General features: G+C 40.1%; 1 protein-coding gene across 2 annotated transcripts in view; it reads right to left on the reverse strand.

Moving 5' to 3' along the window:
- NFATC3 (nuclear factor of activated T cells 3) overlaps positions 1-17,239 on the reverse strand; it is a 65,465-nt gene that overhangs the window by 7,481 nt on the left and 40,745 nt on the right. Inside the window, exons 7-10 of one of the 2 annotated variants that reach the window (XM_040075074.2) lie at positions 16,927-16,982; positions 16,165-16,291; positions 13,355-14,401; positions 4,561-4,662 (exon numbers count right to left, since the gene is read on the reverse strand). In XM_040075074.2, the coding sequence (XP_039931008.1) occupies positions 4,561-4,662; positions 13,355-14,401; positions 16,165-16,291; positions 16,927-16,982 (1,332 nt within the window). The remainder of the gene's footprint in view (positions 1-4,560; positions 4,663-13,354; positions 14,402-16,164; positions 16,292-16,926; positions 16,983-17,239) is intronic. The other variant, XM_040075075.2, reaches the window with a different exon arrangement.

A 17,239-nucleotide genomic window follows, 5' to 3' on the forward strand; every position in this document is an offset into this window, starting at 1 on the left:
ACACTACACTGTGTACACGTGGCATATTCCTCCACACAACAGTGATAACTGCACTTTGAAAACTTGTCACATATGGCACAGGTCAAACTGTGATACAGTGGGGTTTTTTAAAATATTTTTTCTTCTTCTTTTTTTTTTTTTTAAATATTGGGCTGTGAAATGGAAATGATTTCAACAACTTTTCTCTGTCTATGTAATTGACCTCTTTGGCAGTTTTCCCAGATTTCAGAATTTCAGCTGTTACTTTATTTGCAATAGTTTCACCTTGTCCTCCCTTAGTATTTATCTAGAATGTGAGCTGGCTGGCAAATTTATACTAACAGTTAAAAATAGATTGTGCAAAAGAGAAGTTAGGTTGGTGAGGAGAAAATCTGCTACAGGCAGATTAGATTGGCCTGGTCAATACCGGTGATACTGCAATATTGCATTGCAAAACTTCTCCCTCTCTGTGCTGCATTGAAAAAGGAGCAACACACTGCATTGAGAAAGCACTAAATGTCAGATAGAGGCTCCAGCCTGCAAAATTAGAAATTACAAAATATGAAGCAGCATCCTAACATCAATATGGGTAGAACAGAGTAGAAGTAGCACTGACTTTTTGATCTGCTGTAAAATAAGCTGTAAAATAAGAGCAACCACTTACTCTGTTTTACTGGGTTCTTCCCATGGTTTTCATTTCCCATTGTGCTGTGTTTGCCTGTTTCCAGTCCCTGCTCAATGCACAAGTGGAAGCAGCTGGAGCACCGAGGGCTTTGCCTCGGCTCACTGAAGGCTCACACTGCACAGCTGACAAAGGCACGGCCTGACTGCCAGGCTGCTCAGCACGAGCGCTTCAAACTTGGCCATTTGCAATCCAGAGTTTTAAGACCTAAAGTTAGGCTGAAGAGCTCAGCCATTTGTGCAGTGAGTGACACCCACAGCTATGGGTGCTGATCTTATCAGCTGTTCCAGCACTGACCAACCTCTCTGGAGAAATTCCCACCTACAGAGAGTGATCCATGTCCACTGATTCGAACAGAACAAGGCTCTTGTGTTATGAAGAATGACATCATCATGAAAGCTGGTGCTTCTAATAGTAAATTCCTGAATGTTTTGGGTAAATTAACCCACCCCCCTCCCCAACTATGAATTTAGACTAGTTATCTTAAGGTGTTTTTATGGTATTTGAAGTTCTAATATCAAAAGTAAAGGCACTATATTTTTTAATCAAATGCTAAGCAAAACCAATATGCTTCTGAATTGCTCTGTATCTAATTTCCCCTCTCATTGTGCTAGAAGACAAATATTTTGTACTGGAGCACAAAGGAAAACAGAAGTCTAAGTATATATATATTATATAAGAAGGAAATTCCTGAACCTACAGGCCTTTCAGGGAATAATGCAAGTAACCTTTCTTTCCTTGCAGGAAGCCACTAATCTACTTTCTATAGGACAAGCAAATCTCTTTATTGGCAGTTACCCAGCATTTAGGGTTTTTTAAGTCAAAACTACTGCCTAAAAACCTCCATGGAGAACTTCAGGCAAACCAGTTCAGATTACAGACCACTAGGGCTGCACTGGGCAAGAGCAGAGTACAACAATGCTTCCCCAGAGTGTTCCACCAGCCTCCAAAATGAGTTTTTCCCAGGGAACTCCTGAGTTATAGACAGTATCTTTCATGCCAAATGGTCCCATTTGGATTTTTCTCTCTTTTAAGGTCTCTGCAAAATTCTGTCAACTGCAACATTCTGTGTCAGCAGATTCCAAAACTTAACTCCCTATAGCAGTAGCAATGTCTTTCAGATGTGCTGAACTTGCCCCAGGATTACCTGGTGGTCAATTACTGGTTTCTTTCCCAGGAATTATCTTCCATTACCTCTTCTGTGCCCCCACTCATTTTATTATATTTGGCATTTTCTCCGCATTTCTTTTTCTGGCTGCAGAAAAAGATCCAACAAAAGGCATTCATCTAATTCCTTTGTGGCATCAGAGACAAAATGTGGCCACAAAATAGATCTAAGGAATAGCATTTTCTTATTCTCTGCTGTTCCTTAGACAATCCTAGCATTTATTCACCCTTTCAAGACTACTTTTAACACTACTGAGCAAGTTTTCATAGAACTGTCCATTTTAAACTCAAGACAGCTTTAAATGAGAATAGCTTAGTTAACACTGTACTGATGAGTGCAGGTTTTGTTCTTTCCCTTACTCTAATTTTCACTTTTTCTCTTAACTACCTGGTTTTCTTTAATCACAAAATCTTCCTGTAGACAGTTTTTGGTTTTCACCCTTCTGAACAGCTGAGCAGCCACAGTGTCACATTTACCCAGGCTCTACATCAGGTTCTACATTACAGTTGATAGTTAACTGTTGCTTACTCTTCCAGAGCTGCTGTCTGGCATGTCATCTACTTGAGGACAATTGTCACTGTCACTGCTCTGAAACCTTTTCACTGACACCTTACCTTGAGACAGGTCCTGCAACATGTCTCTTTTTCAAAGGACTCTGGGCATGAGGACCTCTAGTTCCTCCACTGTCAGCATCAATACACAAAACTTTCTAAGATCATTTATCTTAGACGCCTGTTAGTCACATTTCCCATTTAACTTCATAACTTTTATGTTCTTTTCTGATTTCTGCATGTGGAAGCAGCTTGTAGTCTCTCTCACAGCAGAGTAATTGCACACGTAATATGAACCTTCATAATAATCTGCAGACAGCCTGCAACTATTCGACCCTTTTGACCATCTATTATATCTTCATAAGCTTGATTGTTTTCTACAGTTTGTCTTTTCAAGTTTGTCAGAGCCTGTGATGCTAAAACTGCTCCAAAACAAGATTTAATTTTTTCAAGAGTTTTTGTACACTCCTTTCTACCAAATAAAGAGATATTTCCTCATGTGGGTTCTCCTCATGCTTTGGTACTCCCTGAAGCAGACATCTCACCTACCCCTTCTATAAAGGATGACTCAAGAATTCCATTAGTTATTTCCTGCCTTTGTAGATGCTCTGATCTCCTGCAGCACACTACAGTCACAGTTGCTCTCCTCTCCAGCAGTGTAATTTAGAAGCTGTGCTCTTCCTAATTTAAGCCTGAAAGTTGGCTCTGTAAGAATTCCCTACTGGCAGTGGGTACAATTAACTTGTCTGATTTGACACTGAGCATTCTTCAAGGTACAAAACTATCCTACTTTCCTCTGTAATCCTGTCTCTTGTATTAATATCACACTACATTATGCCAAATACATAAAATACCCATTATTTTAATTTTAAAAAATGCCATGTTTCTCGATTGCATTTGTGAAATGCAACACTTGTGTGTAAACATGTTTCTCTCCGGGTTTCTCTTTGTTTCCCTTTTAAAAAGGGACCTGTCAGTGTATATATCTCAGGCCTAAATTTGGGGTTTGCCACCCAATATGTTATTTTTAAGCTTGGGATACTGGTATTTGAGGGTTATTTTATTATTAGCCCGAAGTTCCATTTTTCAAGAACTCCTGCTCTTCAGCAATTATTCTGAACCTACCAGATTCTGACCTGCACACAGGATATGGTGTAGAACACTGAAATAATCTATGTTATAACTTGTATTTTACTAATTGATTTGCTGTTTCAAGACATAGGAATGTCAGCTTGGTGTACAGTCCTTTCCCTGGCTTTGCCATTCCAAATAGGAGCTACTTACCTTACTAATAATAACATTTTGACAGGTAAGGAAAGCAGAATTAGTTTCTTGAAAGCTGGCAAAAGACCAGTGTGGTTTATTTCAGTTTCACAAGCAAACTTAGGATCAGTCTACAGGGTGATTGTGTGAAAGTTATATGAAAACTTGGTTATTTTACTGTTACCCCATCTACTGTACATTTACAGTTATTAACCTTTAAAAATCTACGGAGAAAACACAATGTGTTGTAAGTGTTTATAATGCATTTATATGTATAGCAAAAAAGGGACACGTTTGTAATAAAGTGAAAACCACTAAAGCCTAAACACAAACAAGACCAATATACCATGCAACAATTTCTAATATTGTTAGCCTTTAGAAGAGTCACAGTGCATAGTTATCTTGCTTAAATGTGAAATAAAGAAGCTGAAATAATAAATCCAGATATTCTTACCCAATTATAGTGCACATTTCAACTCTAAATCTAGTTATGAACTTGTATTCCTAATACTCTGACTGGTGGTGCATGCCACTGTATTCCATTTATTTAAATTGACATTGCTTCATCTTCTTGAAAAAGAGAAACATTCCAAATTTCTCTGATCTGGCCACTCTTCTACCTTGCCCATATTTGGCTTAAGATTTGCATATCCTCTTCTGCTGTTTTACTAGATCCTACAGCACTCAGGAAGTTCTGTGGCAGCTCTGTGGAGTGGAGGTTTTTACTGAGTGAGTGTACACCTGGTTCACAAATGCTACATTTCCACCTATTTCAGAATACACAGGTGTCCAGTTACAGCAATACTTCAGTAGTACACAGTGCTTTTCACTTGCAGCTCTTAAAACTCTTAAAACGCTTTCCCCTTTCCTTTGTGCTCCAATTTCAAACATTGAAGCGTTTCAGTAAGCAGACTCACCCTCTAGATTTTCCACATAGGAGTTGGACATGAGTGCTGAATGTTGAGTCCATTTCTCTGTTGAACCTGATGGCTGGTATTCCAGGTCAGAGATAAAACTGTCTGTGTCAGAGAAGAAGACAGACATAACTACTGACTGGACTAAACCAAGAAGTTACAGTTCACTCAACCAGGAAGTGATTTTCATTTTTCTTTTAATAGCACTAAATTTAAATAACCCGTTTCATTCACAAACACTGCGGATGTGACATAAGTAACTATTTTTAAGTTATCAGAGTGCCTATTAAAAACAGCATCACTTATCTTGTATATTTACTTGTATAGTTACTTTTCATTTAGCAGCCAGAGCCATAAAGGTAATGGTTAATTTTCTGGATGTCTGCCTAGTTGTATCATCATGAATTTATACTATTTAAATTTGATTTTAGTATTTGTGTTTAGAACATTATTCCTTCAGTTTTTTCAACTTGCTTTACTTACTGTGGTCAAGTTAGAAGTACTTGTGGCCCTTGACTGCAACTCCAGGGCAGGCAGAGTCCTAGTAAACAAAAGCTTTGGTGCCATTTTCCCTCTCCCCCAGGCACAGGGAGCTGTTGCTGCTCACAGCTGCCGGCTCCCCTTTGCTGTCCCACTGCCCAAGGCATGGCTCTGCCATCACCCACCACAGCCTGAGTGCCAGAACACCAAGAATTATCCTGGCACAGGTGGCCCCCTCAGACCTGGGCCACGTGAGAAACCCTGCAGGTAGTGCAGAGCTGCATTTATGGAACTGCTGTTCCTAGAGGAAAAATCAATGTCAAATACTGTATTCATTATTTTAGCCAACAAGTCTGTGTTTATTCAATTGTGATTAGTGGCTATGCAGAGCTTACAACAGGGTTGGATTTGGTTTTTTTTTCCCTGCCCAAGACAGGGCTGCAATTTTGGTCAACTAGGCTTTAACACAATTAACAAAATTACTCTGGACCCTGGCTAATTTACGCCTGCTGGATAGAGGCACACACCTGTTTTGCCAGCACAGTTTCTAAGTCCTGCTTAGGGATGACTCCTGAGAGAACAATGGAATCTACTCTTACTTCCTTCTGAAATTCAAGCAGCTCAAATTACCTCTTTGGGTGACTTCTTACGCTTAATTGTTCAAAGTGTAAAGTTACGTGTGTTTAAATGGGAAGTGGAAAGCACTATCTGGGTTTCAATGAAAATACCCGCTGCCATTGTGAAGGAAAGGAGTAAATTAAGGACAAATTCTTGTCAAATAATAGGAGATAAGAAAAGATCATTTCCCCCATTAATTATGGTAGAAACAGCAAGAAAGTGTTATTTATTTATAAATAAAGATCTAATGAAACCAGGGAGATGGGCAGGAAACTGCCTTGCAATGAAATAAATTAACTGTACCAACAATCCTCTTCAGAAAGGTGAAGCTTTCAAAAGAGCAGACAACAAACACTGACAAAAAACCTCCAGAGAGAACAGTGGAGTTCATTAGCTCATAAAGCAACAGCCTCTGCACCATAAAGACAACACAGCTCATACAGTAAGGATTATATGTCACTCTGGCAGGGAAATAAGTTCTGAGCAATTTTTCTAATTGGTTTCATACTTAGCAAGATCCTGAGGCTCTTGCGTGCACCACCAAAGCTGCTGACAGTGGTGAGTGTTTGCTTTTATCAATCCCTGACAAATTGTGCCATGCACAGCACACACATCTCCAGCCAGCACCTTCTGGAACAGAGCATGCACTGTCCTCAAGCACACACTGCTGCTTGGTTGGGAAACATGGGACGTAAAGCAACAGCCTTTTCAACTGTGTGATACAGCACGAAGATTTTGTTCTACACACACACATTAGACAGAACTTGAGATACCAGAAAAATAGATGTAAAAAATACCTTTATAGTTTGGAATAGCCTAAACATTTGAGAAAGCCTTTTACTACCTTAAGCACTACTAAAAATACATTCTGTAACCAAAGAATATAAAGCCAAAATGAAAACTAGAAAGTTGAAACAAAAATCAAGAAAAATGACACCTGGTAGATCTGTCTAACTGATCAAAAGTTCATACTTTTTTGAACAACCTCATTGTCCTGACTCAGTCTTTAGGTGAAGAAAGTTTAAGGAAAGCTTTAAACTGTCAATTATCAGAACCTGGTTTGAGTCAAAGCAGGAAGTCAACTTGAAATTAGAGTTCTGTTATGGATACAGGTAGACCAAAGAGCTTCTGGAGTCATCCCATTTGGTTTTCAGGGTATCTTCCTACAGGAGTCAATTAACTGCCTGTTTTTGTAGCCCTATCTGATTAAAAGTTTAGCCTGTGTATCCTTTACTGCTGCTGAACTGAAGCAGGATGTGTGGGCTGTGGGACATAACCTGCAAGCTGTACTTGTTTCAGAAAAGTAAATCTCCCAAAATATTCTAGAATTCATGATTGTCTGCAGTGCTGCTTCAGTGAGTAGCACAGAGTGGACTTTTTTTAATATGCTTCGCAAAAAGGAGTTTGATACAAGTTGTGTGTTTTAGAGGACAAGTGAATGAAGGAATTGTTCTCCTGACAGGTAATAAGGATCAGCAAACCTCAAGGAAAACTACGGACAGACTGCAGCACATATTTCCTGGGGCACAGACCTTCTTCTGTCAGCTCCAGACAGAACTCTAGCAGCTGAATTTATGTGAAGAATCCCTGCAAATACGTCACACTGCTTACTGCAGTATATTTAGCCTGGTTTTGACTCCACGTGACCAGCAAGTGTCAACTTTCCCTAACAAAAATGAAGAAGCTGCCAGGCTCTAATTAACCCTCAGCCATCTGTGCTGGAGCAGCCAGCTGATTGTGCTGCTCTGAGACCAAAGCAGTCACACACTGGGCCATGGCTGCTGTGGCAAGCTACCACAGACATGGTGGGTTGCCTTGCAAGCCACCACTCCAAGCCATAGGCCAGGCTTGCTTTTAGTAAGTTCAGGTTTAATGCCAACTCCACTAAGCAGTACTATTTCTTTTTTCAACTAACTGTATGGAATGTTGGAGTATAGTTTTCCTGTGCACATGATGTTTATAGCTGCACAGAGAAACTAATGTGCCTGCAGAATCACAGCACCAGCTCTGCAATTACCTGCTACAGTAACAAATACCCTGCTCATAGCTTGGCTACGCTGTCACACTCAGCATTTCTGTATCCTGGTGAAACCAATTCATTGCAGTCATGTTTACCTTTTCTCTCACACAAGAAGAGAGCTGTCTGACACAGAATTCAGCACAAGCCTTGGCTCTAGAGGACAAGTGGGTTGTGCAGTGGAAAGCGGTTCTGAAGGATCTGTGTGGATGTTTTCCAGGCTCACAAGGTACATTGAGCTCCTTCCAGTTCTGCTGCAATTGCCACCAACCACACCTTGGTGCAGAAGTGCCACCTGCACTGATGGAGATCTCTAACCTCTTCTAACTACTACAGTCTTCAATGGGAATCTTTTTGAAGTGGTGAGCCCGTTGAGTTTACTTTGCATTAGTTACAAGATGTTCTGTAGCTCTCACAGGGAGAGCTGGCCATAGACACCTGAGGTTTTAGCTGACATTTTTACACATTAGAAATCTCTAACTGGTCTTCTCCATGGATGCCTCGCTGACACAGATTTTATGGACATAGTGAGTGAATCCCCTAGAAGATATAGTCAAAACATCCTTTAACTGCTGACAACCCCTGATGCAAAACATTTAACCTTTGCTCACTGCTCCACCCTTCAGCTTTTAAACTACTGCTCAGTCCGGATCTTTATTTTGCTCAAAACACACATTTCTCAAAGCAGATTTCCATTCTCTTTCAATACATTTCAAATGCTGCCTTATCACCTCAACATCCCACTGCAGGACTTTTTACTGCTGTCTCATACTGCTTGACAACATAGATTTAATAATAAGAAGGATTATTAAGAAAGGAGGAGTTTGAACACATCCTTACTAAGCAGTTTATACTGGTGTAGTTTTCAGAATGCCTTTTAGTGCAGGACTGTTCTGAGAGTTCCAGGCACAGTGTAGGTTAGAGTCCTTGGCCTTGCTGGGCACACTGCAAGGTGCAACATTTCACTCTGTCTCAGGAGACAATAAACACACCTTGGATTTAAGATGTACATCTCAAGTTTGAGCTGCTCTCCTCCACACTACACCAGACTCCAGCATTCAGTACCTTCTGTGCTTCTGCAGACCTCCAATGGCAGGATCTGCCTTAATTAACACTGATCTGTTAATGAGTAAGTTTTAAATATAGTCAGATATATAAAGTATAGTCCTTCTCCAATATTTTCTTATTACTCACCACTTTGATTCTCCAGAAATTAAGCTGAAGCTACAGTAAAAAAAGCTGCCTGCAAAGATGTACGAGTCTTCTAGCCAAAATCAGAATATTCTGAGCTTCTCAGCAGGAGAATTCATCAGCTAGAGAGTTATCACAGAACTACTGAAATGAATGAATGCTAATGGCTTAGAGTTCTATATGGAATGTGTCTGACAAAGCAGCCCTATTGCTTTATATACACAAAGAGCTTAGGGGGTTTTTAGTTATGATTTATAGTAAATGCATATACCGGGTTTTCTAATCTCCAGTGCTTTATGTAATGGAGATGCAATGAGTAACAAAATATAAGAGGATTAGTAGAACGTCATCCTGATTTGCTAAATACAGCCAAACAATACCTTAAAATGGTTAAATGCAGGTGTACATGTTAGAAATCTCATCACTGTAGAAAGCCATGAAATCCAAGGTAAACTCCCTCCTAAACTGCAAACCACAAAAGATTAAATTTGAGATCAACAATATTGGAACAGTTTTAAACCTAAACCTTGACAGTGGGAATAGGTAAACCACTACATTAGGAGCACTTTTTAAAAACAGGGTGGAAATTAATTAGGCCTCATCATAAAACCAAACTGAGTCTAATTTTGAGTAGCTTTTCTTTCAAGTGGGGAAGAAACTTTATTAGATGGGTTCTTCCTCCCCAACAGATGGGTGTGCAGCAGAGCCCAGTATGGATGACAGATATGGGAAAGGCCAGAAATGAGCAGCTGCCTGTTTCCTGTCACTTCAGCTGCCTTGTTTACATCTATTTGCAGCCCTAAACATTCCACGGTCTATCCAGGGAAATGTTAACCTGAGGTGTTGGCCAGAGTGCTGACTTGGTGGAAGATGCTACAGGAAAAAAGCTCCAACACACTCCAACACACCAGGCAATATAAAAAGTAGAGGGGACGAAGCTGCTTTTACTTAATTCCAGCCCAAAAGTTTCTAAGCTTGTGCAGCCTGACTACTACCAAAACCTAAGCAGAAAAGAGAACTTTTTCGGAATACCTTTGAAGTAGTGAATACAATACTACTTTGAAATTGCGCTGTTTCAAGTATTTTTTATAACGTAATTTGAATTTCATATGTACGTGATCTCATGCATTTCATTCCCTTGTTTCAAGTGAATTAGAAGGTGTTCCCTGTAGGATGTGAGGATGGAAAGAGTGGAAACAAAACATAAATGCAAATTCAAGGTGGAGATTAGAAAACTCTAAGGATATCAACAAGGTCCTCCTGAAAACCAAGACAATGAAGAGTCACACGAAGTTCAGTATGGGGGAGTAAAAAGGGAAGAAGCATCCTTTCTGCAGAGACATGGGCAGGATCTGCCTTTCCATGGTGTAACCTGTGTTCAATCACAGTCTGAACAGAGCCCAGGCAAAGGGCAAAGGAATACAACAACATTTAAAAAGCTTCCCCATCTGGTCACTGGCTAACACCTTGGACTTTGCAGGGAAGCTGCAAATGTGTTACACTTTCCAGGAGACGCTGGATCCAGGCTAATCCAGATGCTCTCGGCTTGAGCACTGATGGATGAAGCAGCTTTGTAGTGCTGTATTGTGGAGTGATTTCAAAGGGGTTTTGGTGTGTTTTTAAGAAAACACCTGAATGTTGGCCAAAGAGGGAATAAGAGTCACTTTTAGGGGGTCTTACTTAAATGAACGTATTTAACTATTATCCATCCTGCCAGATCTGGAGATGAGGTGCGGGTTTCCCAGTTTTGTGGGTTTTTTTGTTGGGATTTTGGTTTTAAGAATCTTAAATCAGATTCTGTCAAGCTACACAGTAATTCTGGGATTAACTTTATCATGGGGTTGCACTTTCATACTACACTAAAATTTTACAAAATATTTTTTGAAATATTTTATTTTCTTGACAAAGAAATAGATACTATTTTAATTCTGAAACAGTGTACATTACTTAAAAGAAAGAAGATAATTTATGCTCTCAGAGTTTTTTCTTTATTTTAAGACTACTAATTAAAATATTTAAGGCTGGTAATTCAGACATGATTTAAAGAATTTTCAACCAGCTTTACCTTAGTGTTTTATTTTGAGAGGTTTATTTATCTTAATTGGTAACCCTCAAAAACCAATTTTCCAATTAAGTAGAGCTTTCAGGTCTGATGTATTAGTTGGGGGAACATATTGTATCAACACTCATTTTATGTATGTAATTATGTTTGGATTTTTTTCTTTAATTGTTATAACATTATTGTAGAATAGTCTATTTGCTATTTATGCCTGGCTCTATTTGTACAGAAACTAAAATTCAATTATACATGAAAAAGAAATTTTAGAATTACTTTTTAAACTAGAGTAGTATGTTAGATAAATTATTGGAAAAAAGTGTTCTTGTCTAAACATGTTTTGTCTTTTTCTTCCTTAAAGCTGATTAAGCAGAGGAAGTATTCACTCAGACTGAGAGAACTGAGCAGCTTTGCTTCTTGTCACTGAGCCCTTCCAGACTTTTGGAACAGCAGGTTTCTTGCTCGACATCTGATTTGTATTTGCAAATTGGAAATGCAAACAAGCCCCAAAGCCAACCTCCAGAAAATCATTGCATGGTGGCAACATGGAAGGGAAAGGCAGGAATCTGCTCACAAACCCAGTGCTGCTGCCAAGGGCAAGTTCAGCATTTAAATCCATGTTCAATTTTCCATATATGAAGTATGTTTAATCAGCAGTTATCAGAACTTCTTTAATTTTCTACAACCATCATTTAATAAAAGAAGTTAATTAAGCTGTGGCCATTTGAGTCCCATGTTCACTGTAGTCTAAACCATCAGGAAGTGGCCACGCTTTCAGTGGGGCTCTGACAGCTTCTCCTGTGATTCCATGGCTTTGTCAGCACTTCAGTGCTAAGCAAAGGAAACGGTATCAAAAAGCAACGAATATTTGTGACATAGAGAAAACTCCTTTCTTTTTACAGCGCGTCCATTTTAATTTCTGAACAATTATAAACAAACTGCCAAGATGCTCATAAGTGCTAAACACTTCTGCTTACTTTGTGAAGAGTCGAACTACAGTATTTAGTTATATTTGATTGATTTCTAGATCTTTTTTTTGTGGGTGTGGAGAGAAGAGGGATGAGAAAAAGGTAGGTTCTAGCCTGACACTTCTCGAAACATTAGATTTCTTTCTCACTCCTCTATATAGAAGTATAAAATGCCTTTTTTTTGCTGCATGCTGTTTCATAAAGCCTTGTTTTCTCCCCTTAGCAAGTCCTTGACAGAATCAGTCTCTTCCTTCCTTTCTAAATAAACTTAAGTTGATTGATAAACAGTGTTTCTAAAAAGAGAGCTTTGTTTAATCAAGGTGGCCATTGAACAGAAAGCTCAAGTAGATTGCTTTCTCTCCGTTTCTTCCTCCTATGCCACCTCCCTAAAGGCATTTCTTACTAAATTTTATTACTACTGTCTGGAGGTAACAATAGCAAGGCTCCATTTATGCAAGGAGCTGGGATTGACACAGACACTTAACAGATGGCCTATACTTAATTCTTTATTCTACTGCTGATGCAATTAAGTAATTACCAGGGATGATTAAAAAAACCCCAAACCACAACATTTAAGGCTACTTTAGAAAAGAGACACTGGCATGACTCCCTTCATCAAAACCAAACACATTTTACACAACTTTTAAGGCCAGGCCTTCTTTTCCTCCAGTTTTTATTAGCATGACATATTCTTTAAATTGCTTTGCATCTACACCTCAAATAGTATGATGTTTAGGATCTGATATTTTTCTTTTTTCACTTGGTTGGGAAATATTATAAAGAACTATTTAATTAATAACTAAATTTTAAAAATGCCTAAATATTTACAATACAGTCCTTTATAGTCTGTATATATATATATAGCATTATAATGTCCTTGTTCTGTTTATGTTAAACAAGTGAACTTTTCAAAAAGGTAGCCAGAGTGGAGAAAGCAAACAGCCACTGTGAGCAGAGGTGCTGAATGATGACAGGTATCCTGCTGAATGATGACAGAATGTCCGTGAGGAGACCAAGACAGTGCCAAAATGCATGTGATAGATTATCAAAACACCAGCCTGCCCTTCAAAACTGGGACAACTCCAAGAAACAAGACTCCAAACTACATCTATGCAACTTAGGTATCGTATTATGATTTTCACTGAAACGTATCAATCAGAAAATACTTCAAATGACTTTCTTGAACACAATGTGTAGGAGTCGATCCTCAAGCCTTGTTTTACGACAAAACCAAAATCTGTGGGCAACTCAGACTAAAATGCTTGAATTGTATAACTACAAATTAACAGCCTATATAATTGGTTTTAAACAAGTTGTTGCTTTTGGACACAAATTATAATTCCATTCTGATGATGTAAATTTCCTTCTGTGTAGAGCAGCGTGTTCTAAACGAAACAACCTTCCCACACCCACTTCGTAGTTTAACGCCCATGATAACCCCAGTATCGCAATATTATATCCACTTACCATCATCTAGCGTGATGTCTTGCAGTCCTATAGTTTGAAAATTCAATTCCCGGTCTTCAGGCTCTGGTTTGATGTGAACAGCTGCCCCCTCGGGTGCGAAGGGGGACGAGTCACACGCGGGGTGGGGCCCCAGGGGCGACACCGCGCCCAGGGCTCCCAGCGCGGGGCTGGCGGCCTGCGGCGAGTGCTGCCCCGAGCGGCTGGCGGGCGGCGGCGACGGGGCGGGTCCTGAGCTCGGAGACTGGTAAGGCAGCGGCTGCAGCTGGGGGGAAGAGGGGCCGGACAGCGGCGAGTGGCCCAGCGGGTGGGAAGCCGTCGGGGACGGGGAGGAAGCGGACGCCGGGTTCGGAGAGTGGTACGGGACCTGCTGCAGCTGGGGAGAAGCCTGGCCGAGGGAGCGGCTCATCGCAGGGGGGATGGAGCCCTGCCCGGAGGCCGGGCAGTGGTATCCCATCGACGGCAGGTGAGCAGGCGACTGTCCCGAGTGAGCTGCGTGCGCCAGCGGGTGCCCTGCTGGACTCGACGCCGACATGGAACCCGGAGCCGAAGAATGGAACTGCATCGGTGGTAGAGCTTGGCAGCTGAGATTTATCAAATGAGGTACGGCCGTGTCTTGCGGAAATGAAATCGCGTCGAATCCTTGGCCGGAGGCGGAGTTCATAGGAAGACCGGGCTGCCCGTCGTACACGTCGTTAGACTGCATAGGCTGGTAAGAAGGCCTCACGGGAGGTGCTGATGTTACCTGAAAAGACTGAACCACAGCAGGAGGCAAAACATGACACTCTTCACTCGGACTGAGGTTTCTACCCTGCATATGTGGCAGGTGTGGCACTGCCGAGGTCACCATGGCCGTGTAGGGCGGCTGAACGGGACACACGAGGCTCCTAGGTGACGTGGACAGCAGATTGTCATGGGGGTGCCCTTGCTCTGGTGAAGGCAGCTGCGTTCGCATCGAGTGCAGGCCCTGGACGCTGCCAGCGTGGGGCAGGGCCAAGGATGGGACAGCAGACAAATCCACCTCGTCTCTGTGCTCTTGCTTCATTATAACTAGAAAAAGTAAAACAGTTTTACAATTCGAGCCCATCTGAACCCTGTAACAAATACACACCGACTGCTGTTTAACTACCACAACGGCACTGCTCGTGTCATTGCTTCCCTTCTTTTGCTTTGTTTCTGTGCCTGCTACATCAGCTCTGCAGAGCCAGAACAACTTTCCCAGCAGGTACTCAAGGGCAAGCATCTCCCCTCCCAGCACACCTTCCTATGCAATGTATGTTTATAAAGACATTTGCAACCCAGCCAGAGAAAGTCCAGTTCATCTAAAGGATGTCCTCATCACCAGAGGGGGGGAGCTGAAGATAGGCATATGTGAGTTCAGTATCACACACTAGGAAATGGTGAAGGAATTTTTTAGCAGGCTTCAGGCTTTCCTTTCTGATCACAAGGACAGCTAACTTTGGCAACACACGCTAGTTTGAGAAGTGCACTGTGTTTTAATTACAGCAGCTCTTTAAGCACCTCCCCCAATTTCAATGATGGCAACAACTGTTCTTATAAGAGTTACAAACTGATACACTTTCCGTTATAGGTTCACTACAGGTCTATTTTTTTTAAACTACTGGTCGGGTCTCTACAAGATACTTGTCTTAAGTACTAGTAGAAAAATGCTAACACTTAAATGCTCATTTACTACTTTATAAAATATAGTTAACTAAGTATTACAGTTGGATGAACTGTAATACATATAGAGTGTTTTAAGTGCTTGTATAATAACAGCTGCAGTTACAATTCAGCTTGCTTCTTGTTTAAGTAGTAACTGTCACAATTTCATTCCACTATTTAAATAATTTAAATAGAGATATTTCAAACAAAAATATAGATGTATAACTATCTAAGGAGTTGATATTCTTGAAAAACAGTTGACAAATACTGCAGAAATCGGGTAACACAGTTAATGTGTACTTGGCCTACCAGACACCTCAATAACATTGCCTGAATTTAAAAAGAAGGTAATTTTAGAGCACAACAAGTGAGCACAGCTTATTTTAAATTGTGTTAACTAATGGAAGTTGGCTTTGTCAGCATATACAGAAGTTTTAAGAAGTTTATATTAATATCCATATCCGACTTCAAAGACTCCAGATATCTGACCAAGTGCTCCAAGCAGCACCAAAGGGTCCCCACCACCTCCTTGGGTACCTTGGGAATTCTGATGGCCCACAAAGCAAGGGGCAGGAAAGGAGCAGGCACTGCATGTCTGGTGTAAGCTCTTCCTCACACCAAGTGGGAGGGACGAGGCTGTTATACTACACCTGCAATTAATATGTCCTGGTTTTACTTCTGGCTAAGTTACAAGCTGATTTGTCTCAGTAAGCTGCAACGTGTCCAGAGTGGGGAAAAAAATAATTTGACCTCCCTTGTATCTAAACCCTTTTTTCTTTTTTTCCTTTTTTGACATTTGAGAGTGGGGAAAAAAGCATTAATCTGTTCTTGTATGATCTCACTATCCGCTGTGTCATCACCAGGGTTATTTAAAGAGCAGCTTCTGAGATTCATCATGAAACAAAAGCAGAATGCAAAAACTATTGTGTAGAAAGTGTAATGAAGACATAACTGGCTGTAGTCACAGCAGAGGAGCTTATTACTCTGTATTTCAGCTTTTTAATTACACAACTTTAGTAACTGTTTTGCCAACAGGTCAAAGCTAATCTATGTACATGTGTCAAATGGACAGGACTGTGTGGAGTATTTTTGTATGTCCACTTTAAAAAACAAAATAAAATGCCACTTTTGCATTTTTCATTTGATACCTGGTGTGTAAGTAAAACGTTGAGATTGGCTTTTTTTCCTCTTGCCATTGCAGAGATAAAACTGCACCTGGACTGCAGCTGTGATGGTTTTGTTATGGTATGGAGGAACTTCAAGTACGATGTTTGCCTATAGCAAAGTCGAAATAAAAAAAATTTTACATGTTTAATGCAAATGAAACTACTCACTGCAGAAAAACTGAAACACTTATGGTAAAACTAAAGCACCCTAGTATTTTGAAACTGGCAGACTTCAAGTTTATGCACATTGCATACATAGTAAAACAGCACTATAAGCAAACTTTTATTTGGAGAATTTTATCTTCTTTTAAACACAAGTGCTCTGAAGATAGTGCTTTAATTAAATATCATCTAAAGGATGCTTTGCCTATCTGCCAGAGCACAAAAAACCTAGCAGTTAAAGAATTGTATTTTGGATCATTATGCATTTAAAAAGAATTTTAATGCACTGGAAGTAACTTGTCATGTTAGCAAAATTATCCTAAATTTCCACTTTTTAATTTTCAAGTTCTTTTTTCATTGCTTTCACAACAAGCATGCTATTTCCAGTTCCTTCAAAGCATCCTCTTAATGGCTACTTTATAGTGTTAAGTCAATTTAGAATTCTCCAATTGTCTGTCTGAGTTAGCGAGTGATCCATTTACTTTAATAAATGATGTCTAAATTTCAGAACAACAATGACAATGTCTATTTTCACATTTTAAAGAAAATAAGCTTTCTGAAGTAAGAAAAATTGTTTCTCACCCCTTGACACTTTTCCCTAATTATTTTCCCTTCTACCTCCCACTGAGGTCGTCCATCTGTTGAGAGAAATTTACAAATAATTCAAGCAAAAAGCATTTTCTTAACACTTTAATAATTCATCTTAAAAATATTTACATACTTAATATAAAACTGGATTTATTTTCAGTCATACAGAGGCTGTTAAACTGACAGACACACACTGTAAACCAAGTCCAGAGATGCTTTAGGAGTTTCAGCACTCCAGCCACTGTTTGTACAGGGCTCTGCACTGGACCCCGCATGCTCATCCCAGCCCAGAGGAGGCTCTGAGTGC

Source organism: Hirundo rustica, chromosome 11 (genome assembly GCF_015227805.2).
Source record: "Hirundo rustica isolate bHirRus1 chromosome 11, bHirRus1.pri.v3, whole genome shotgun sequence".
NCBI classification, from domain to species: Eukaryota; Metazoa; Chordata; class Aves; order Passeriformes; family Hirundinidae; genus Hirundo; species Hirundo rustica.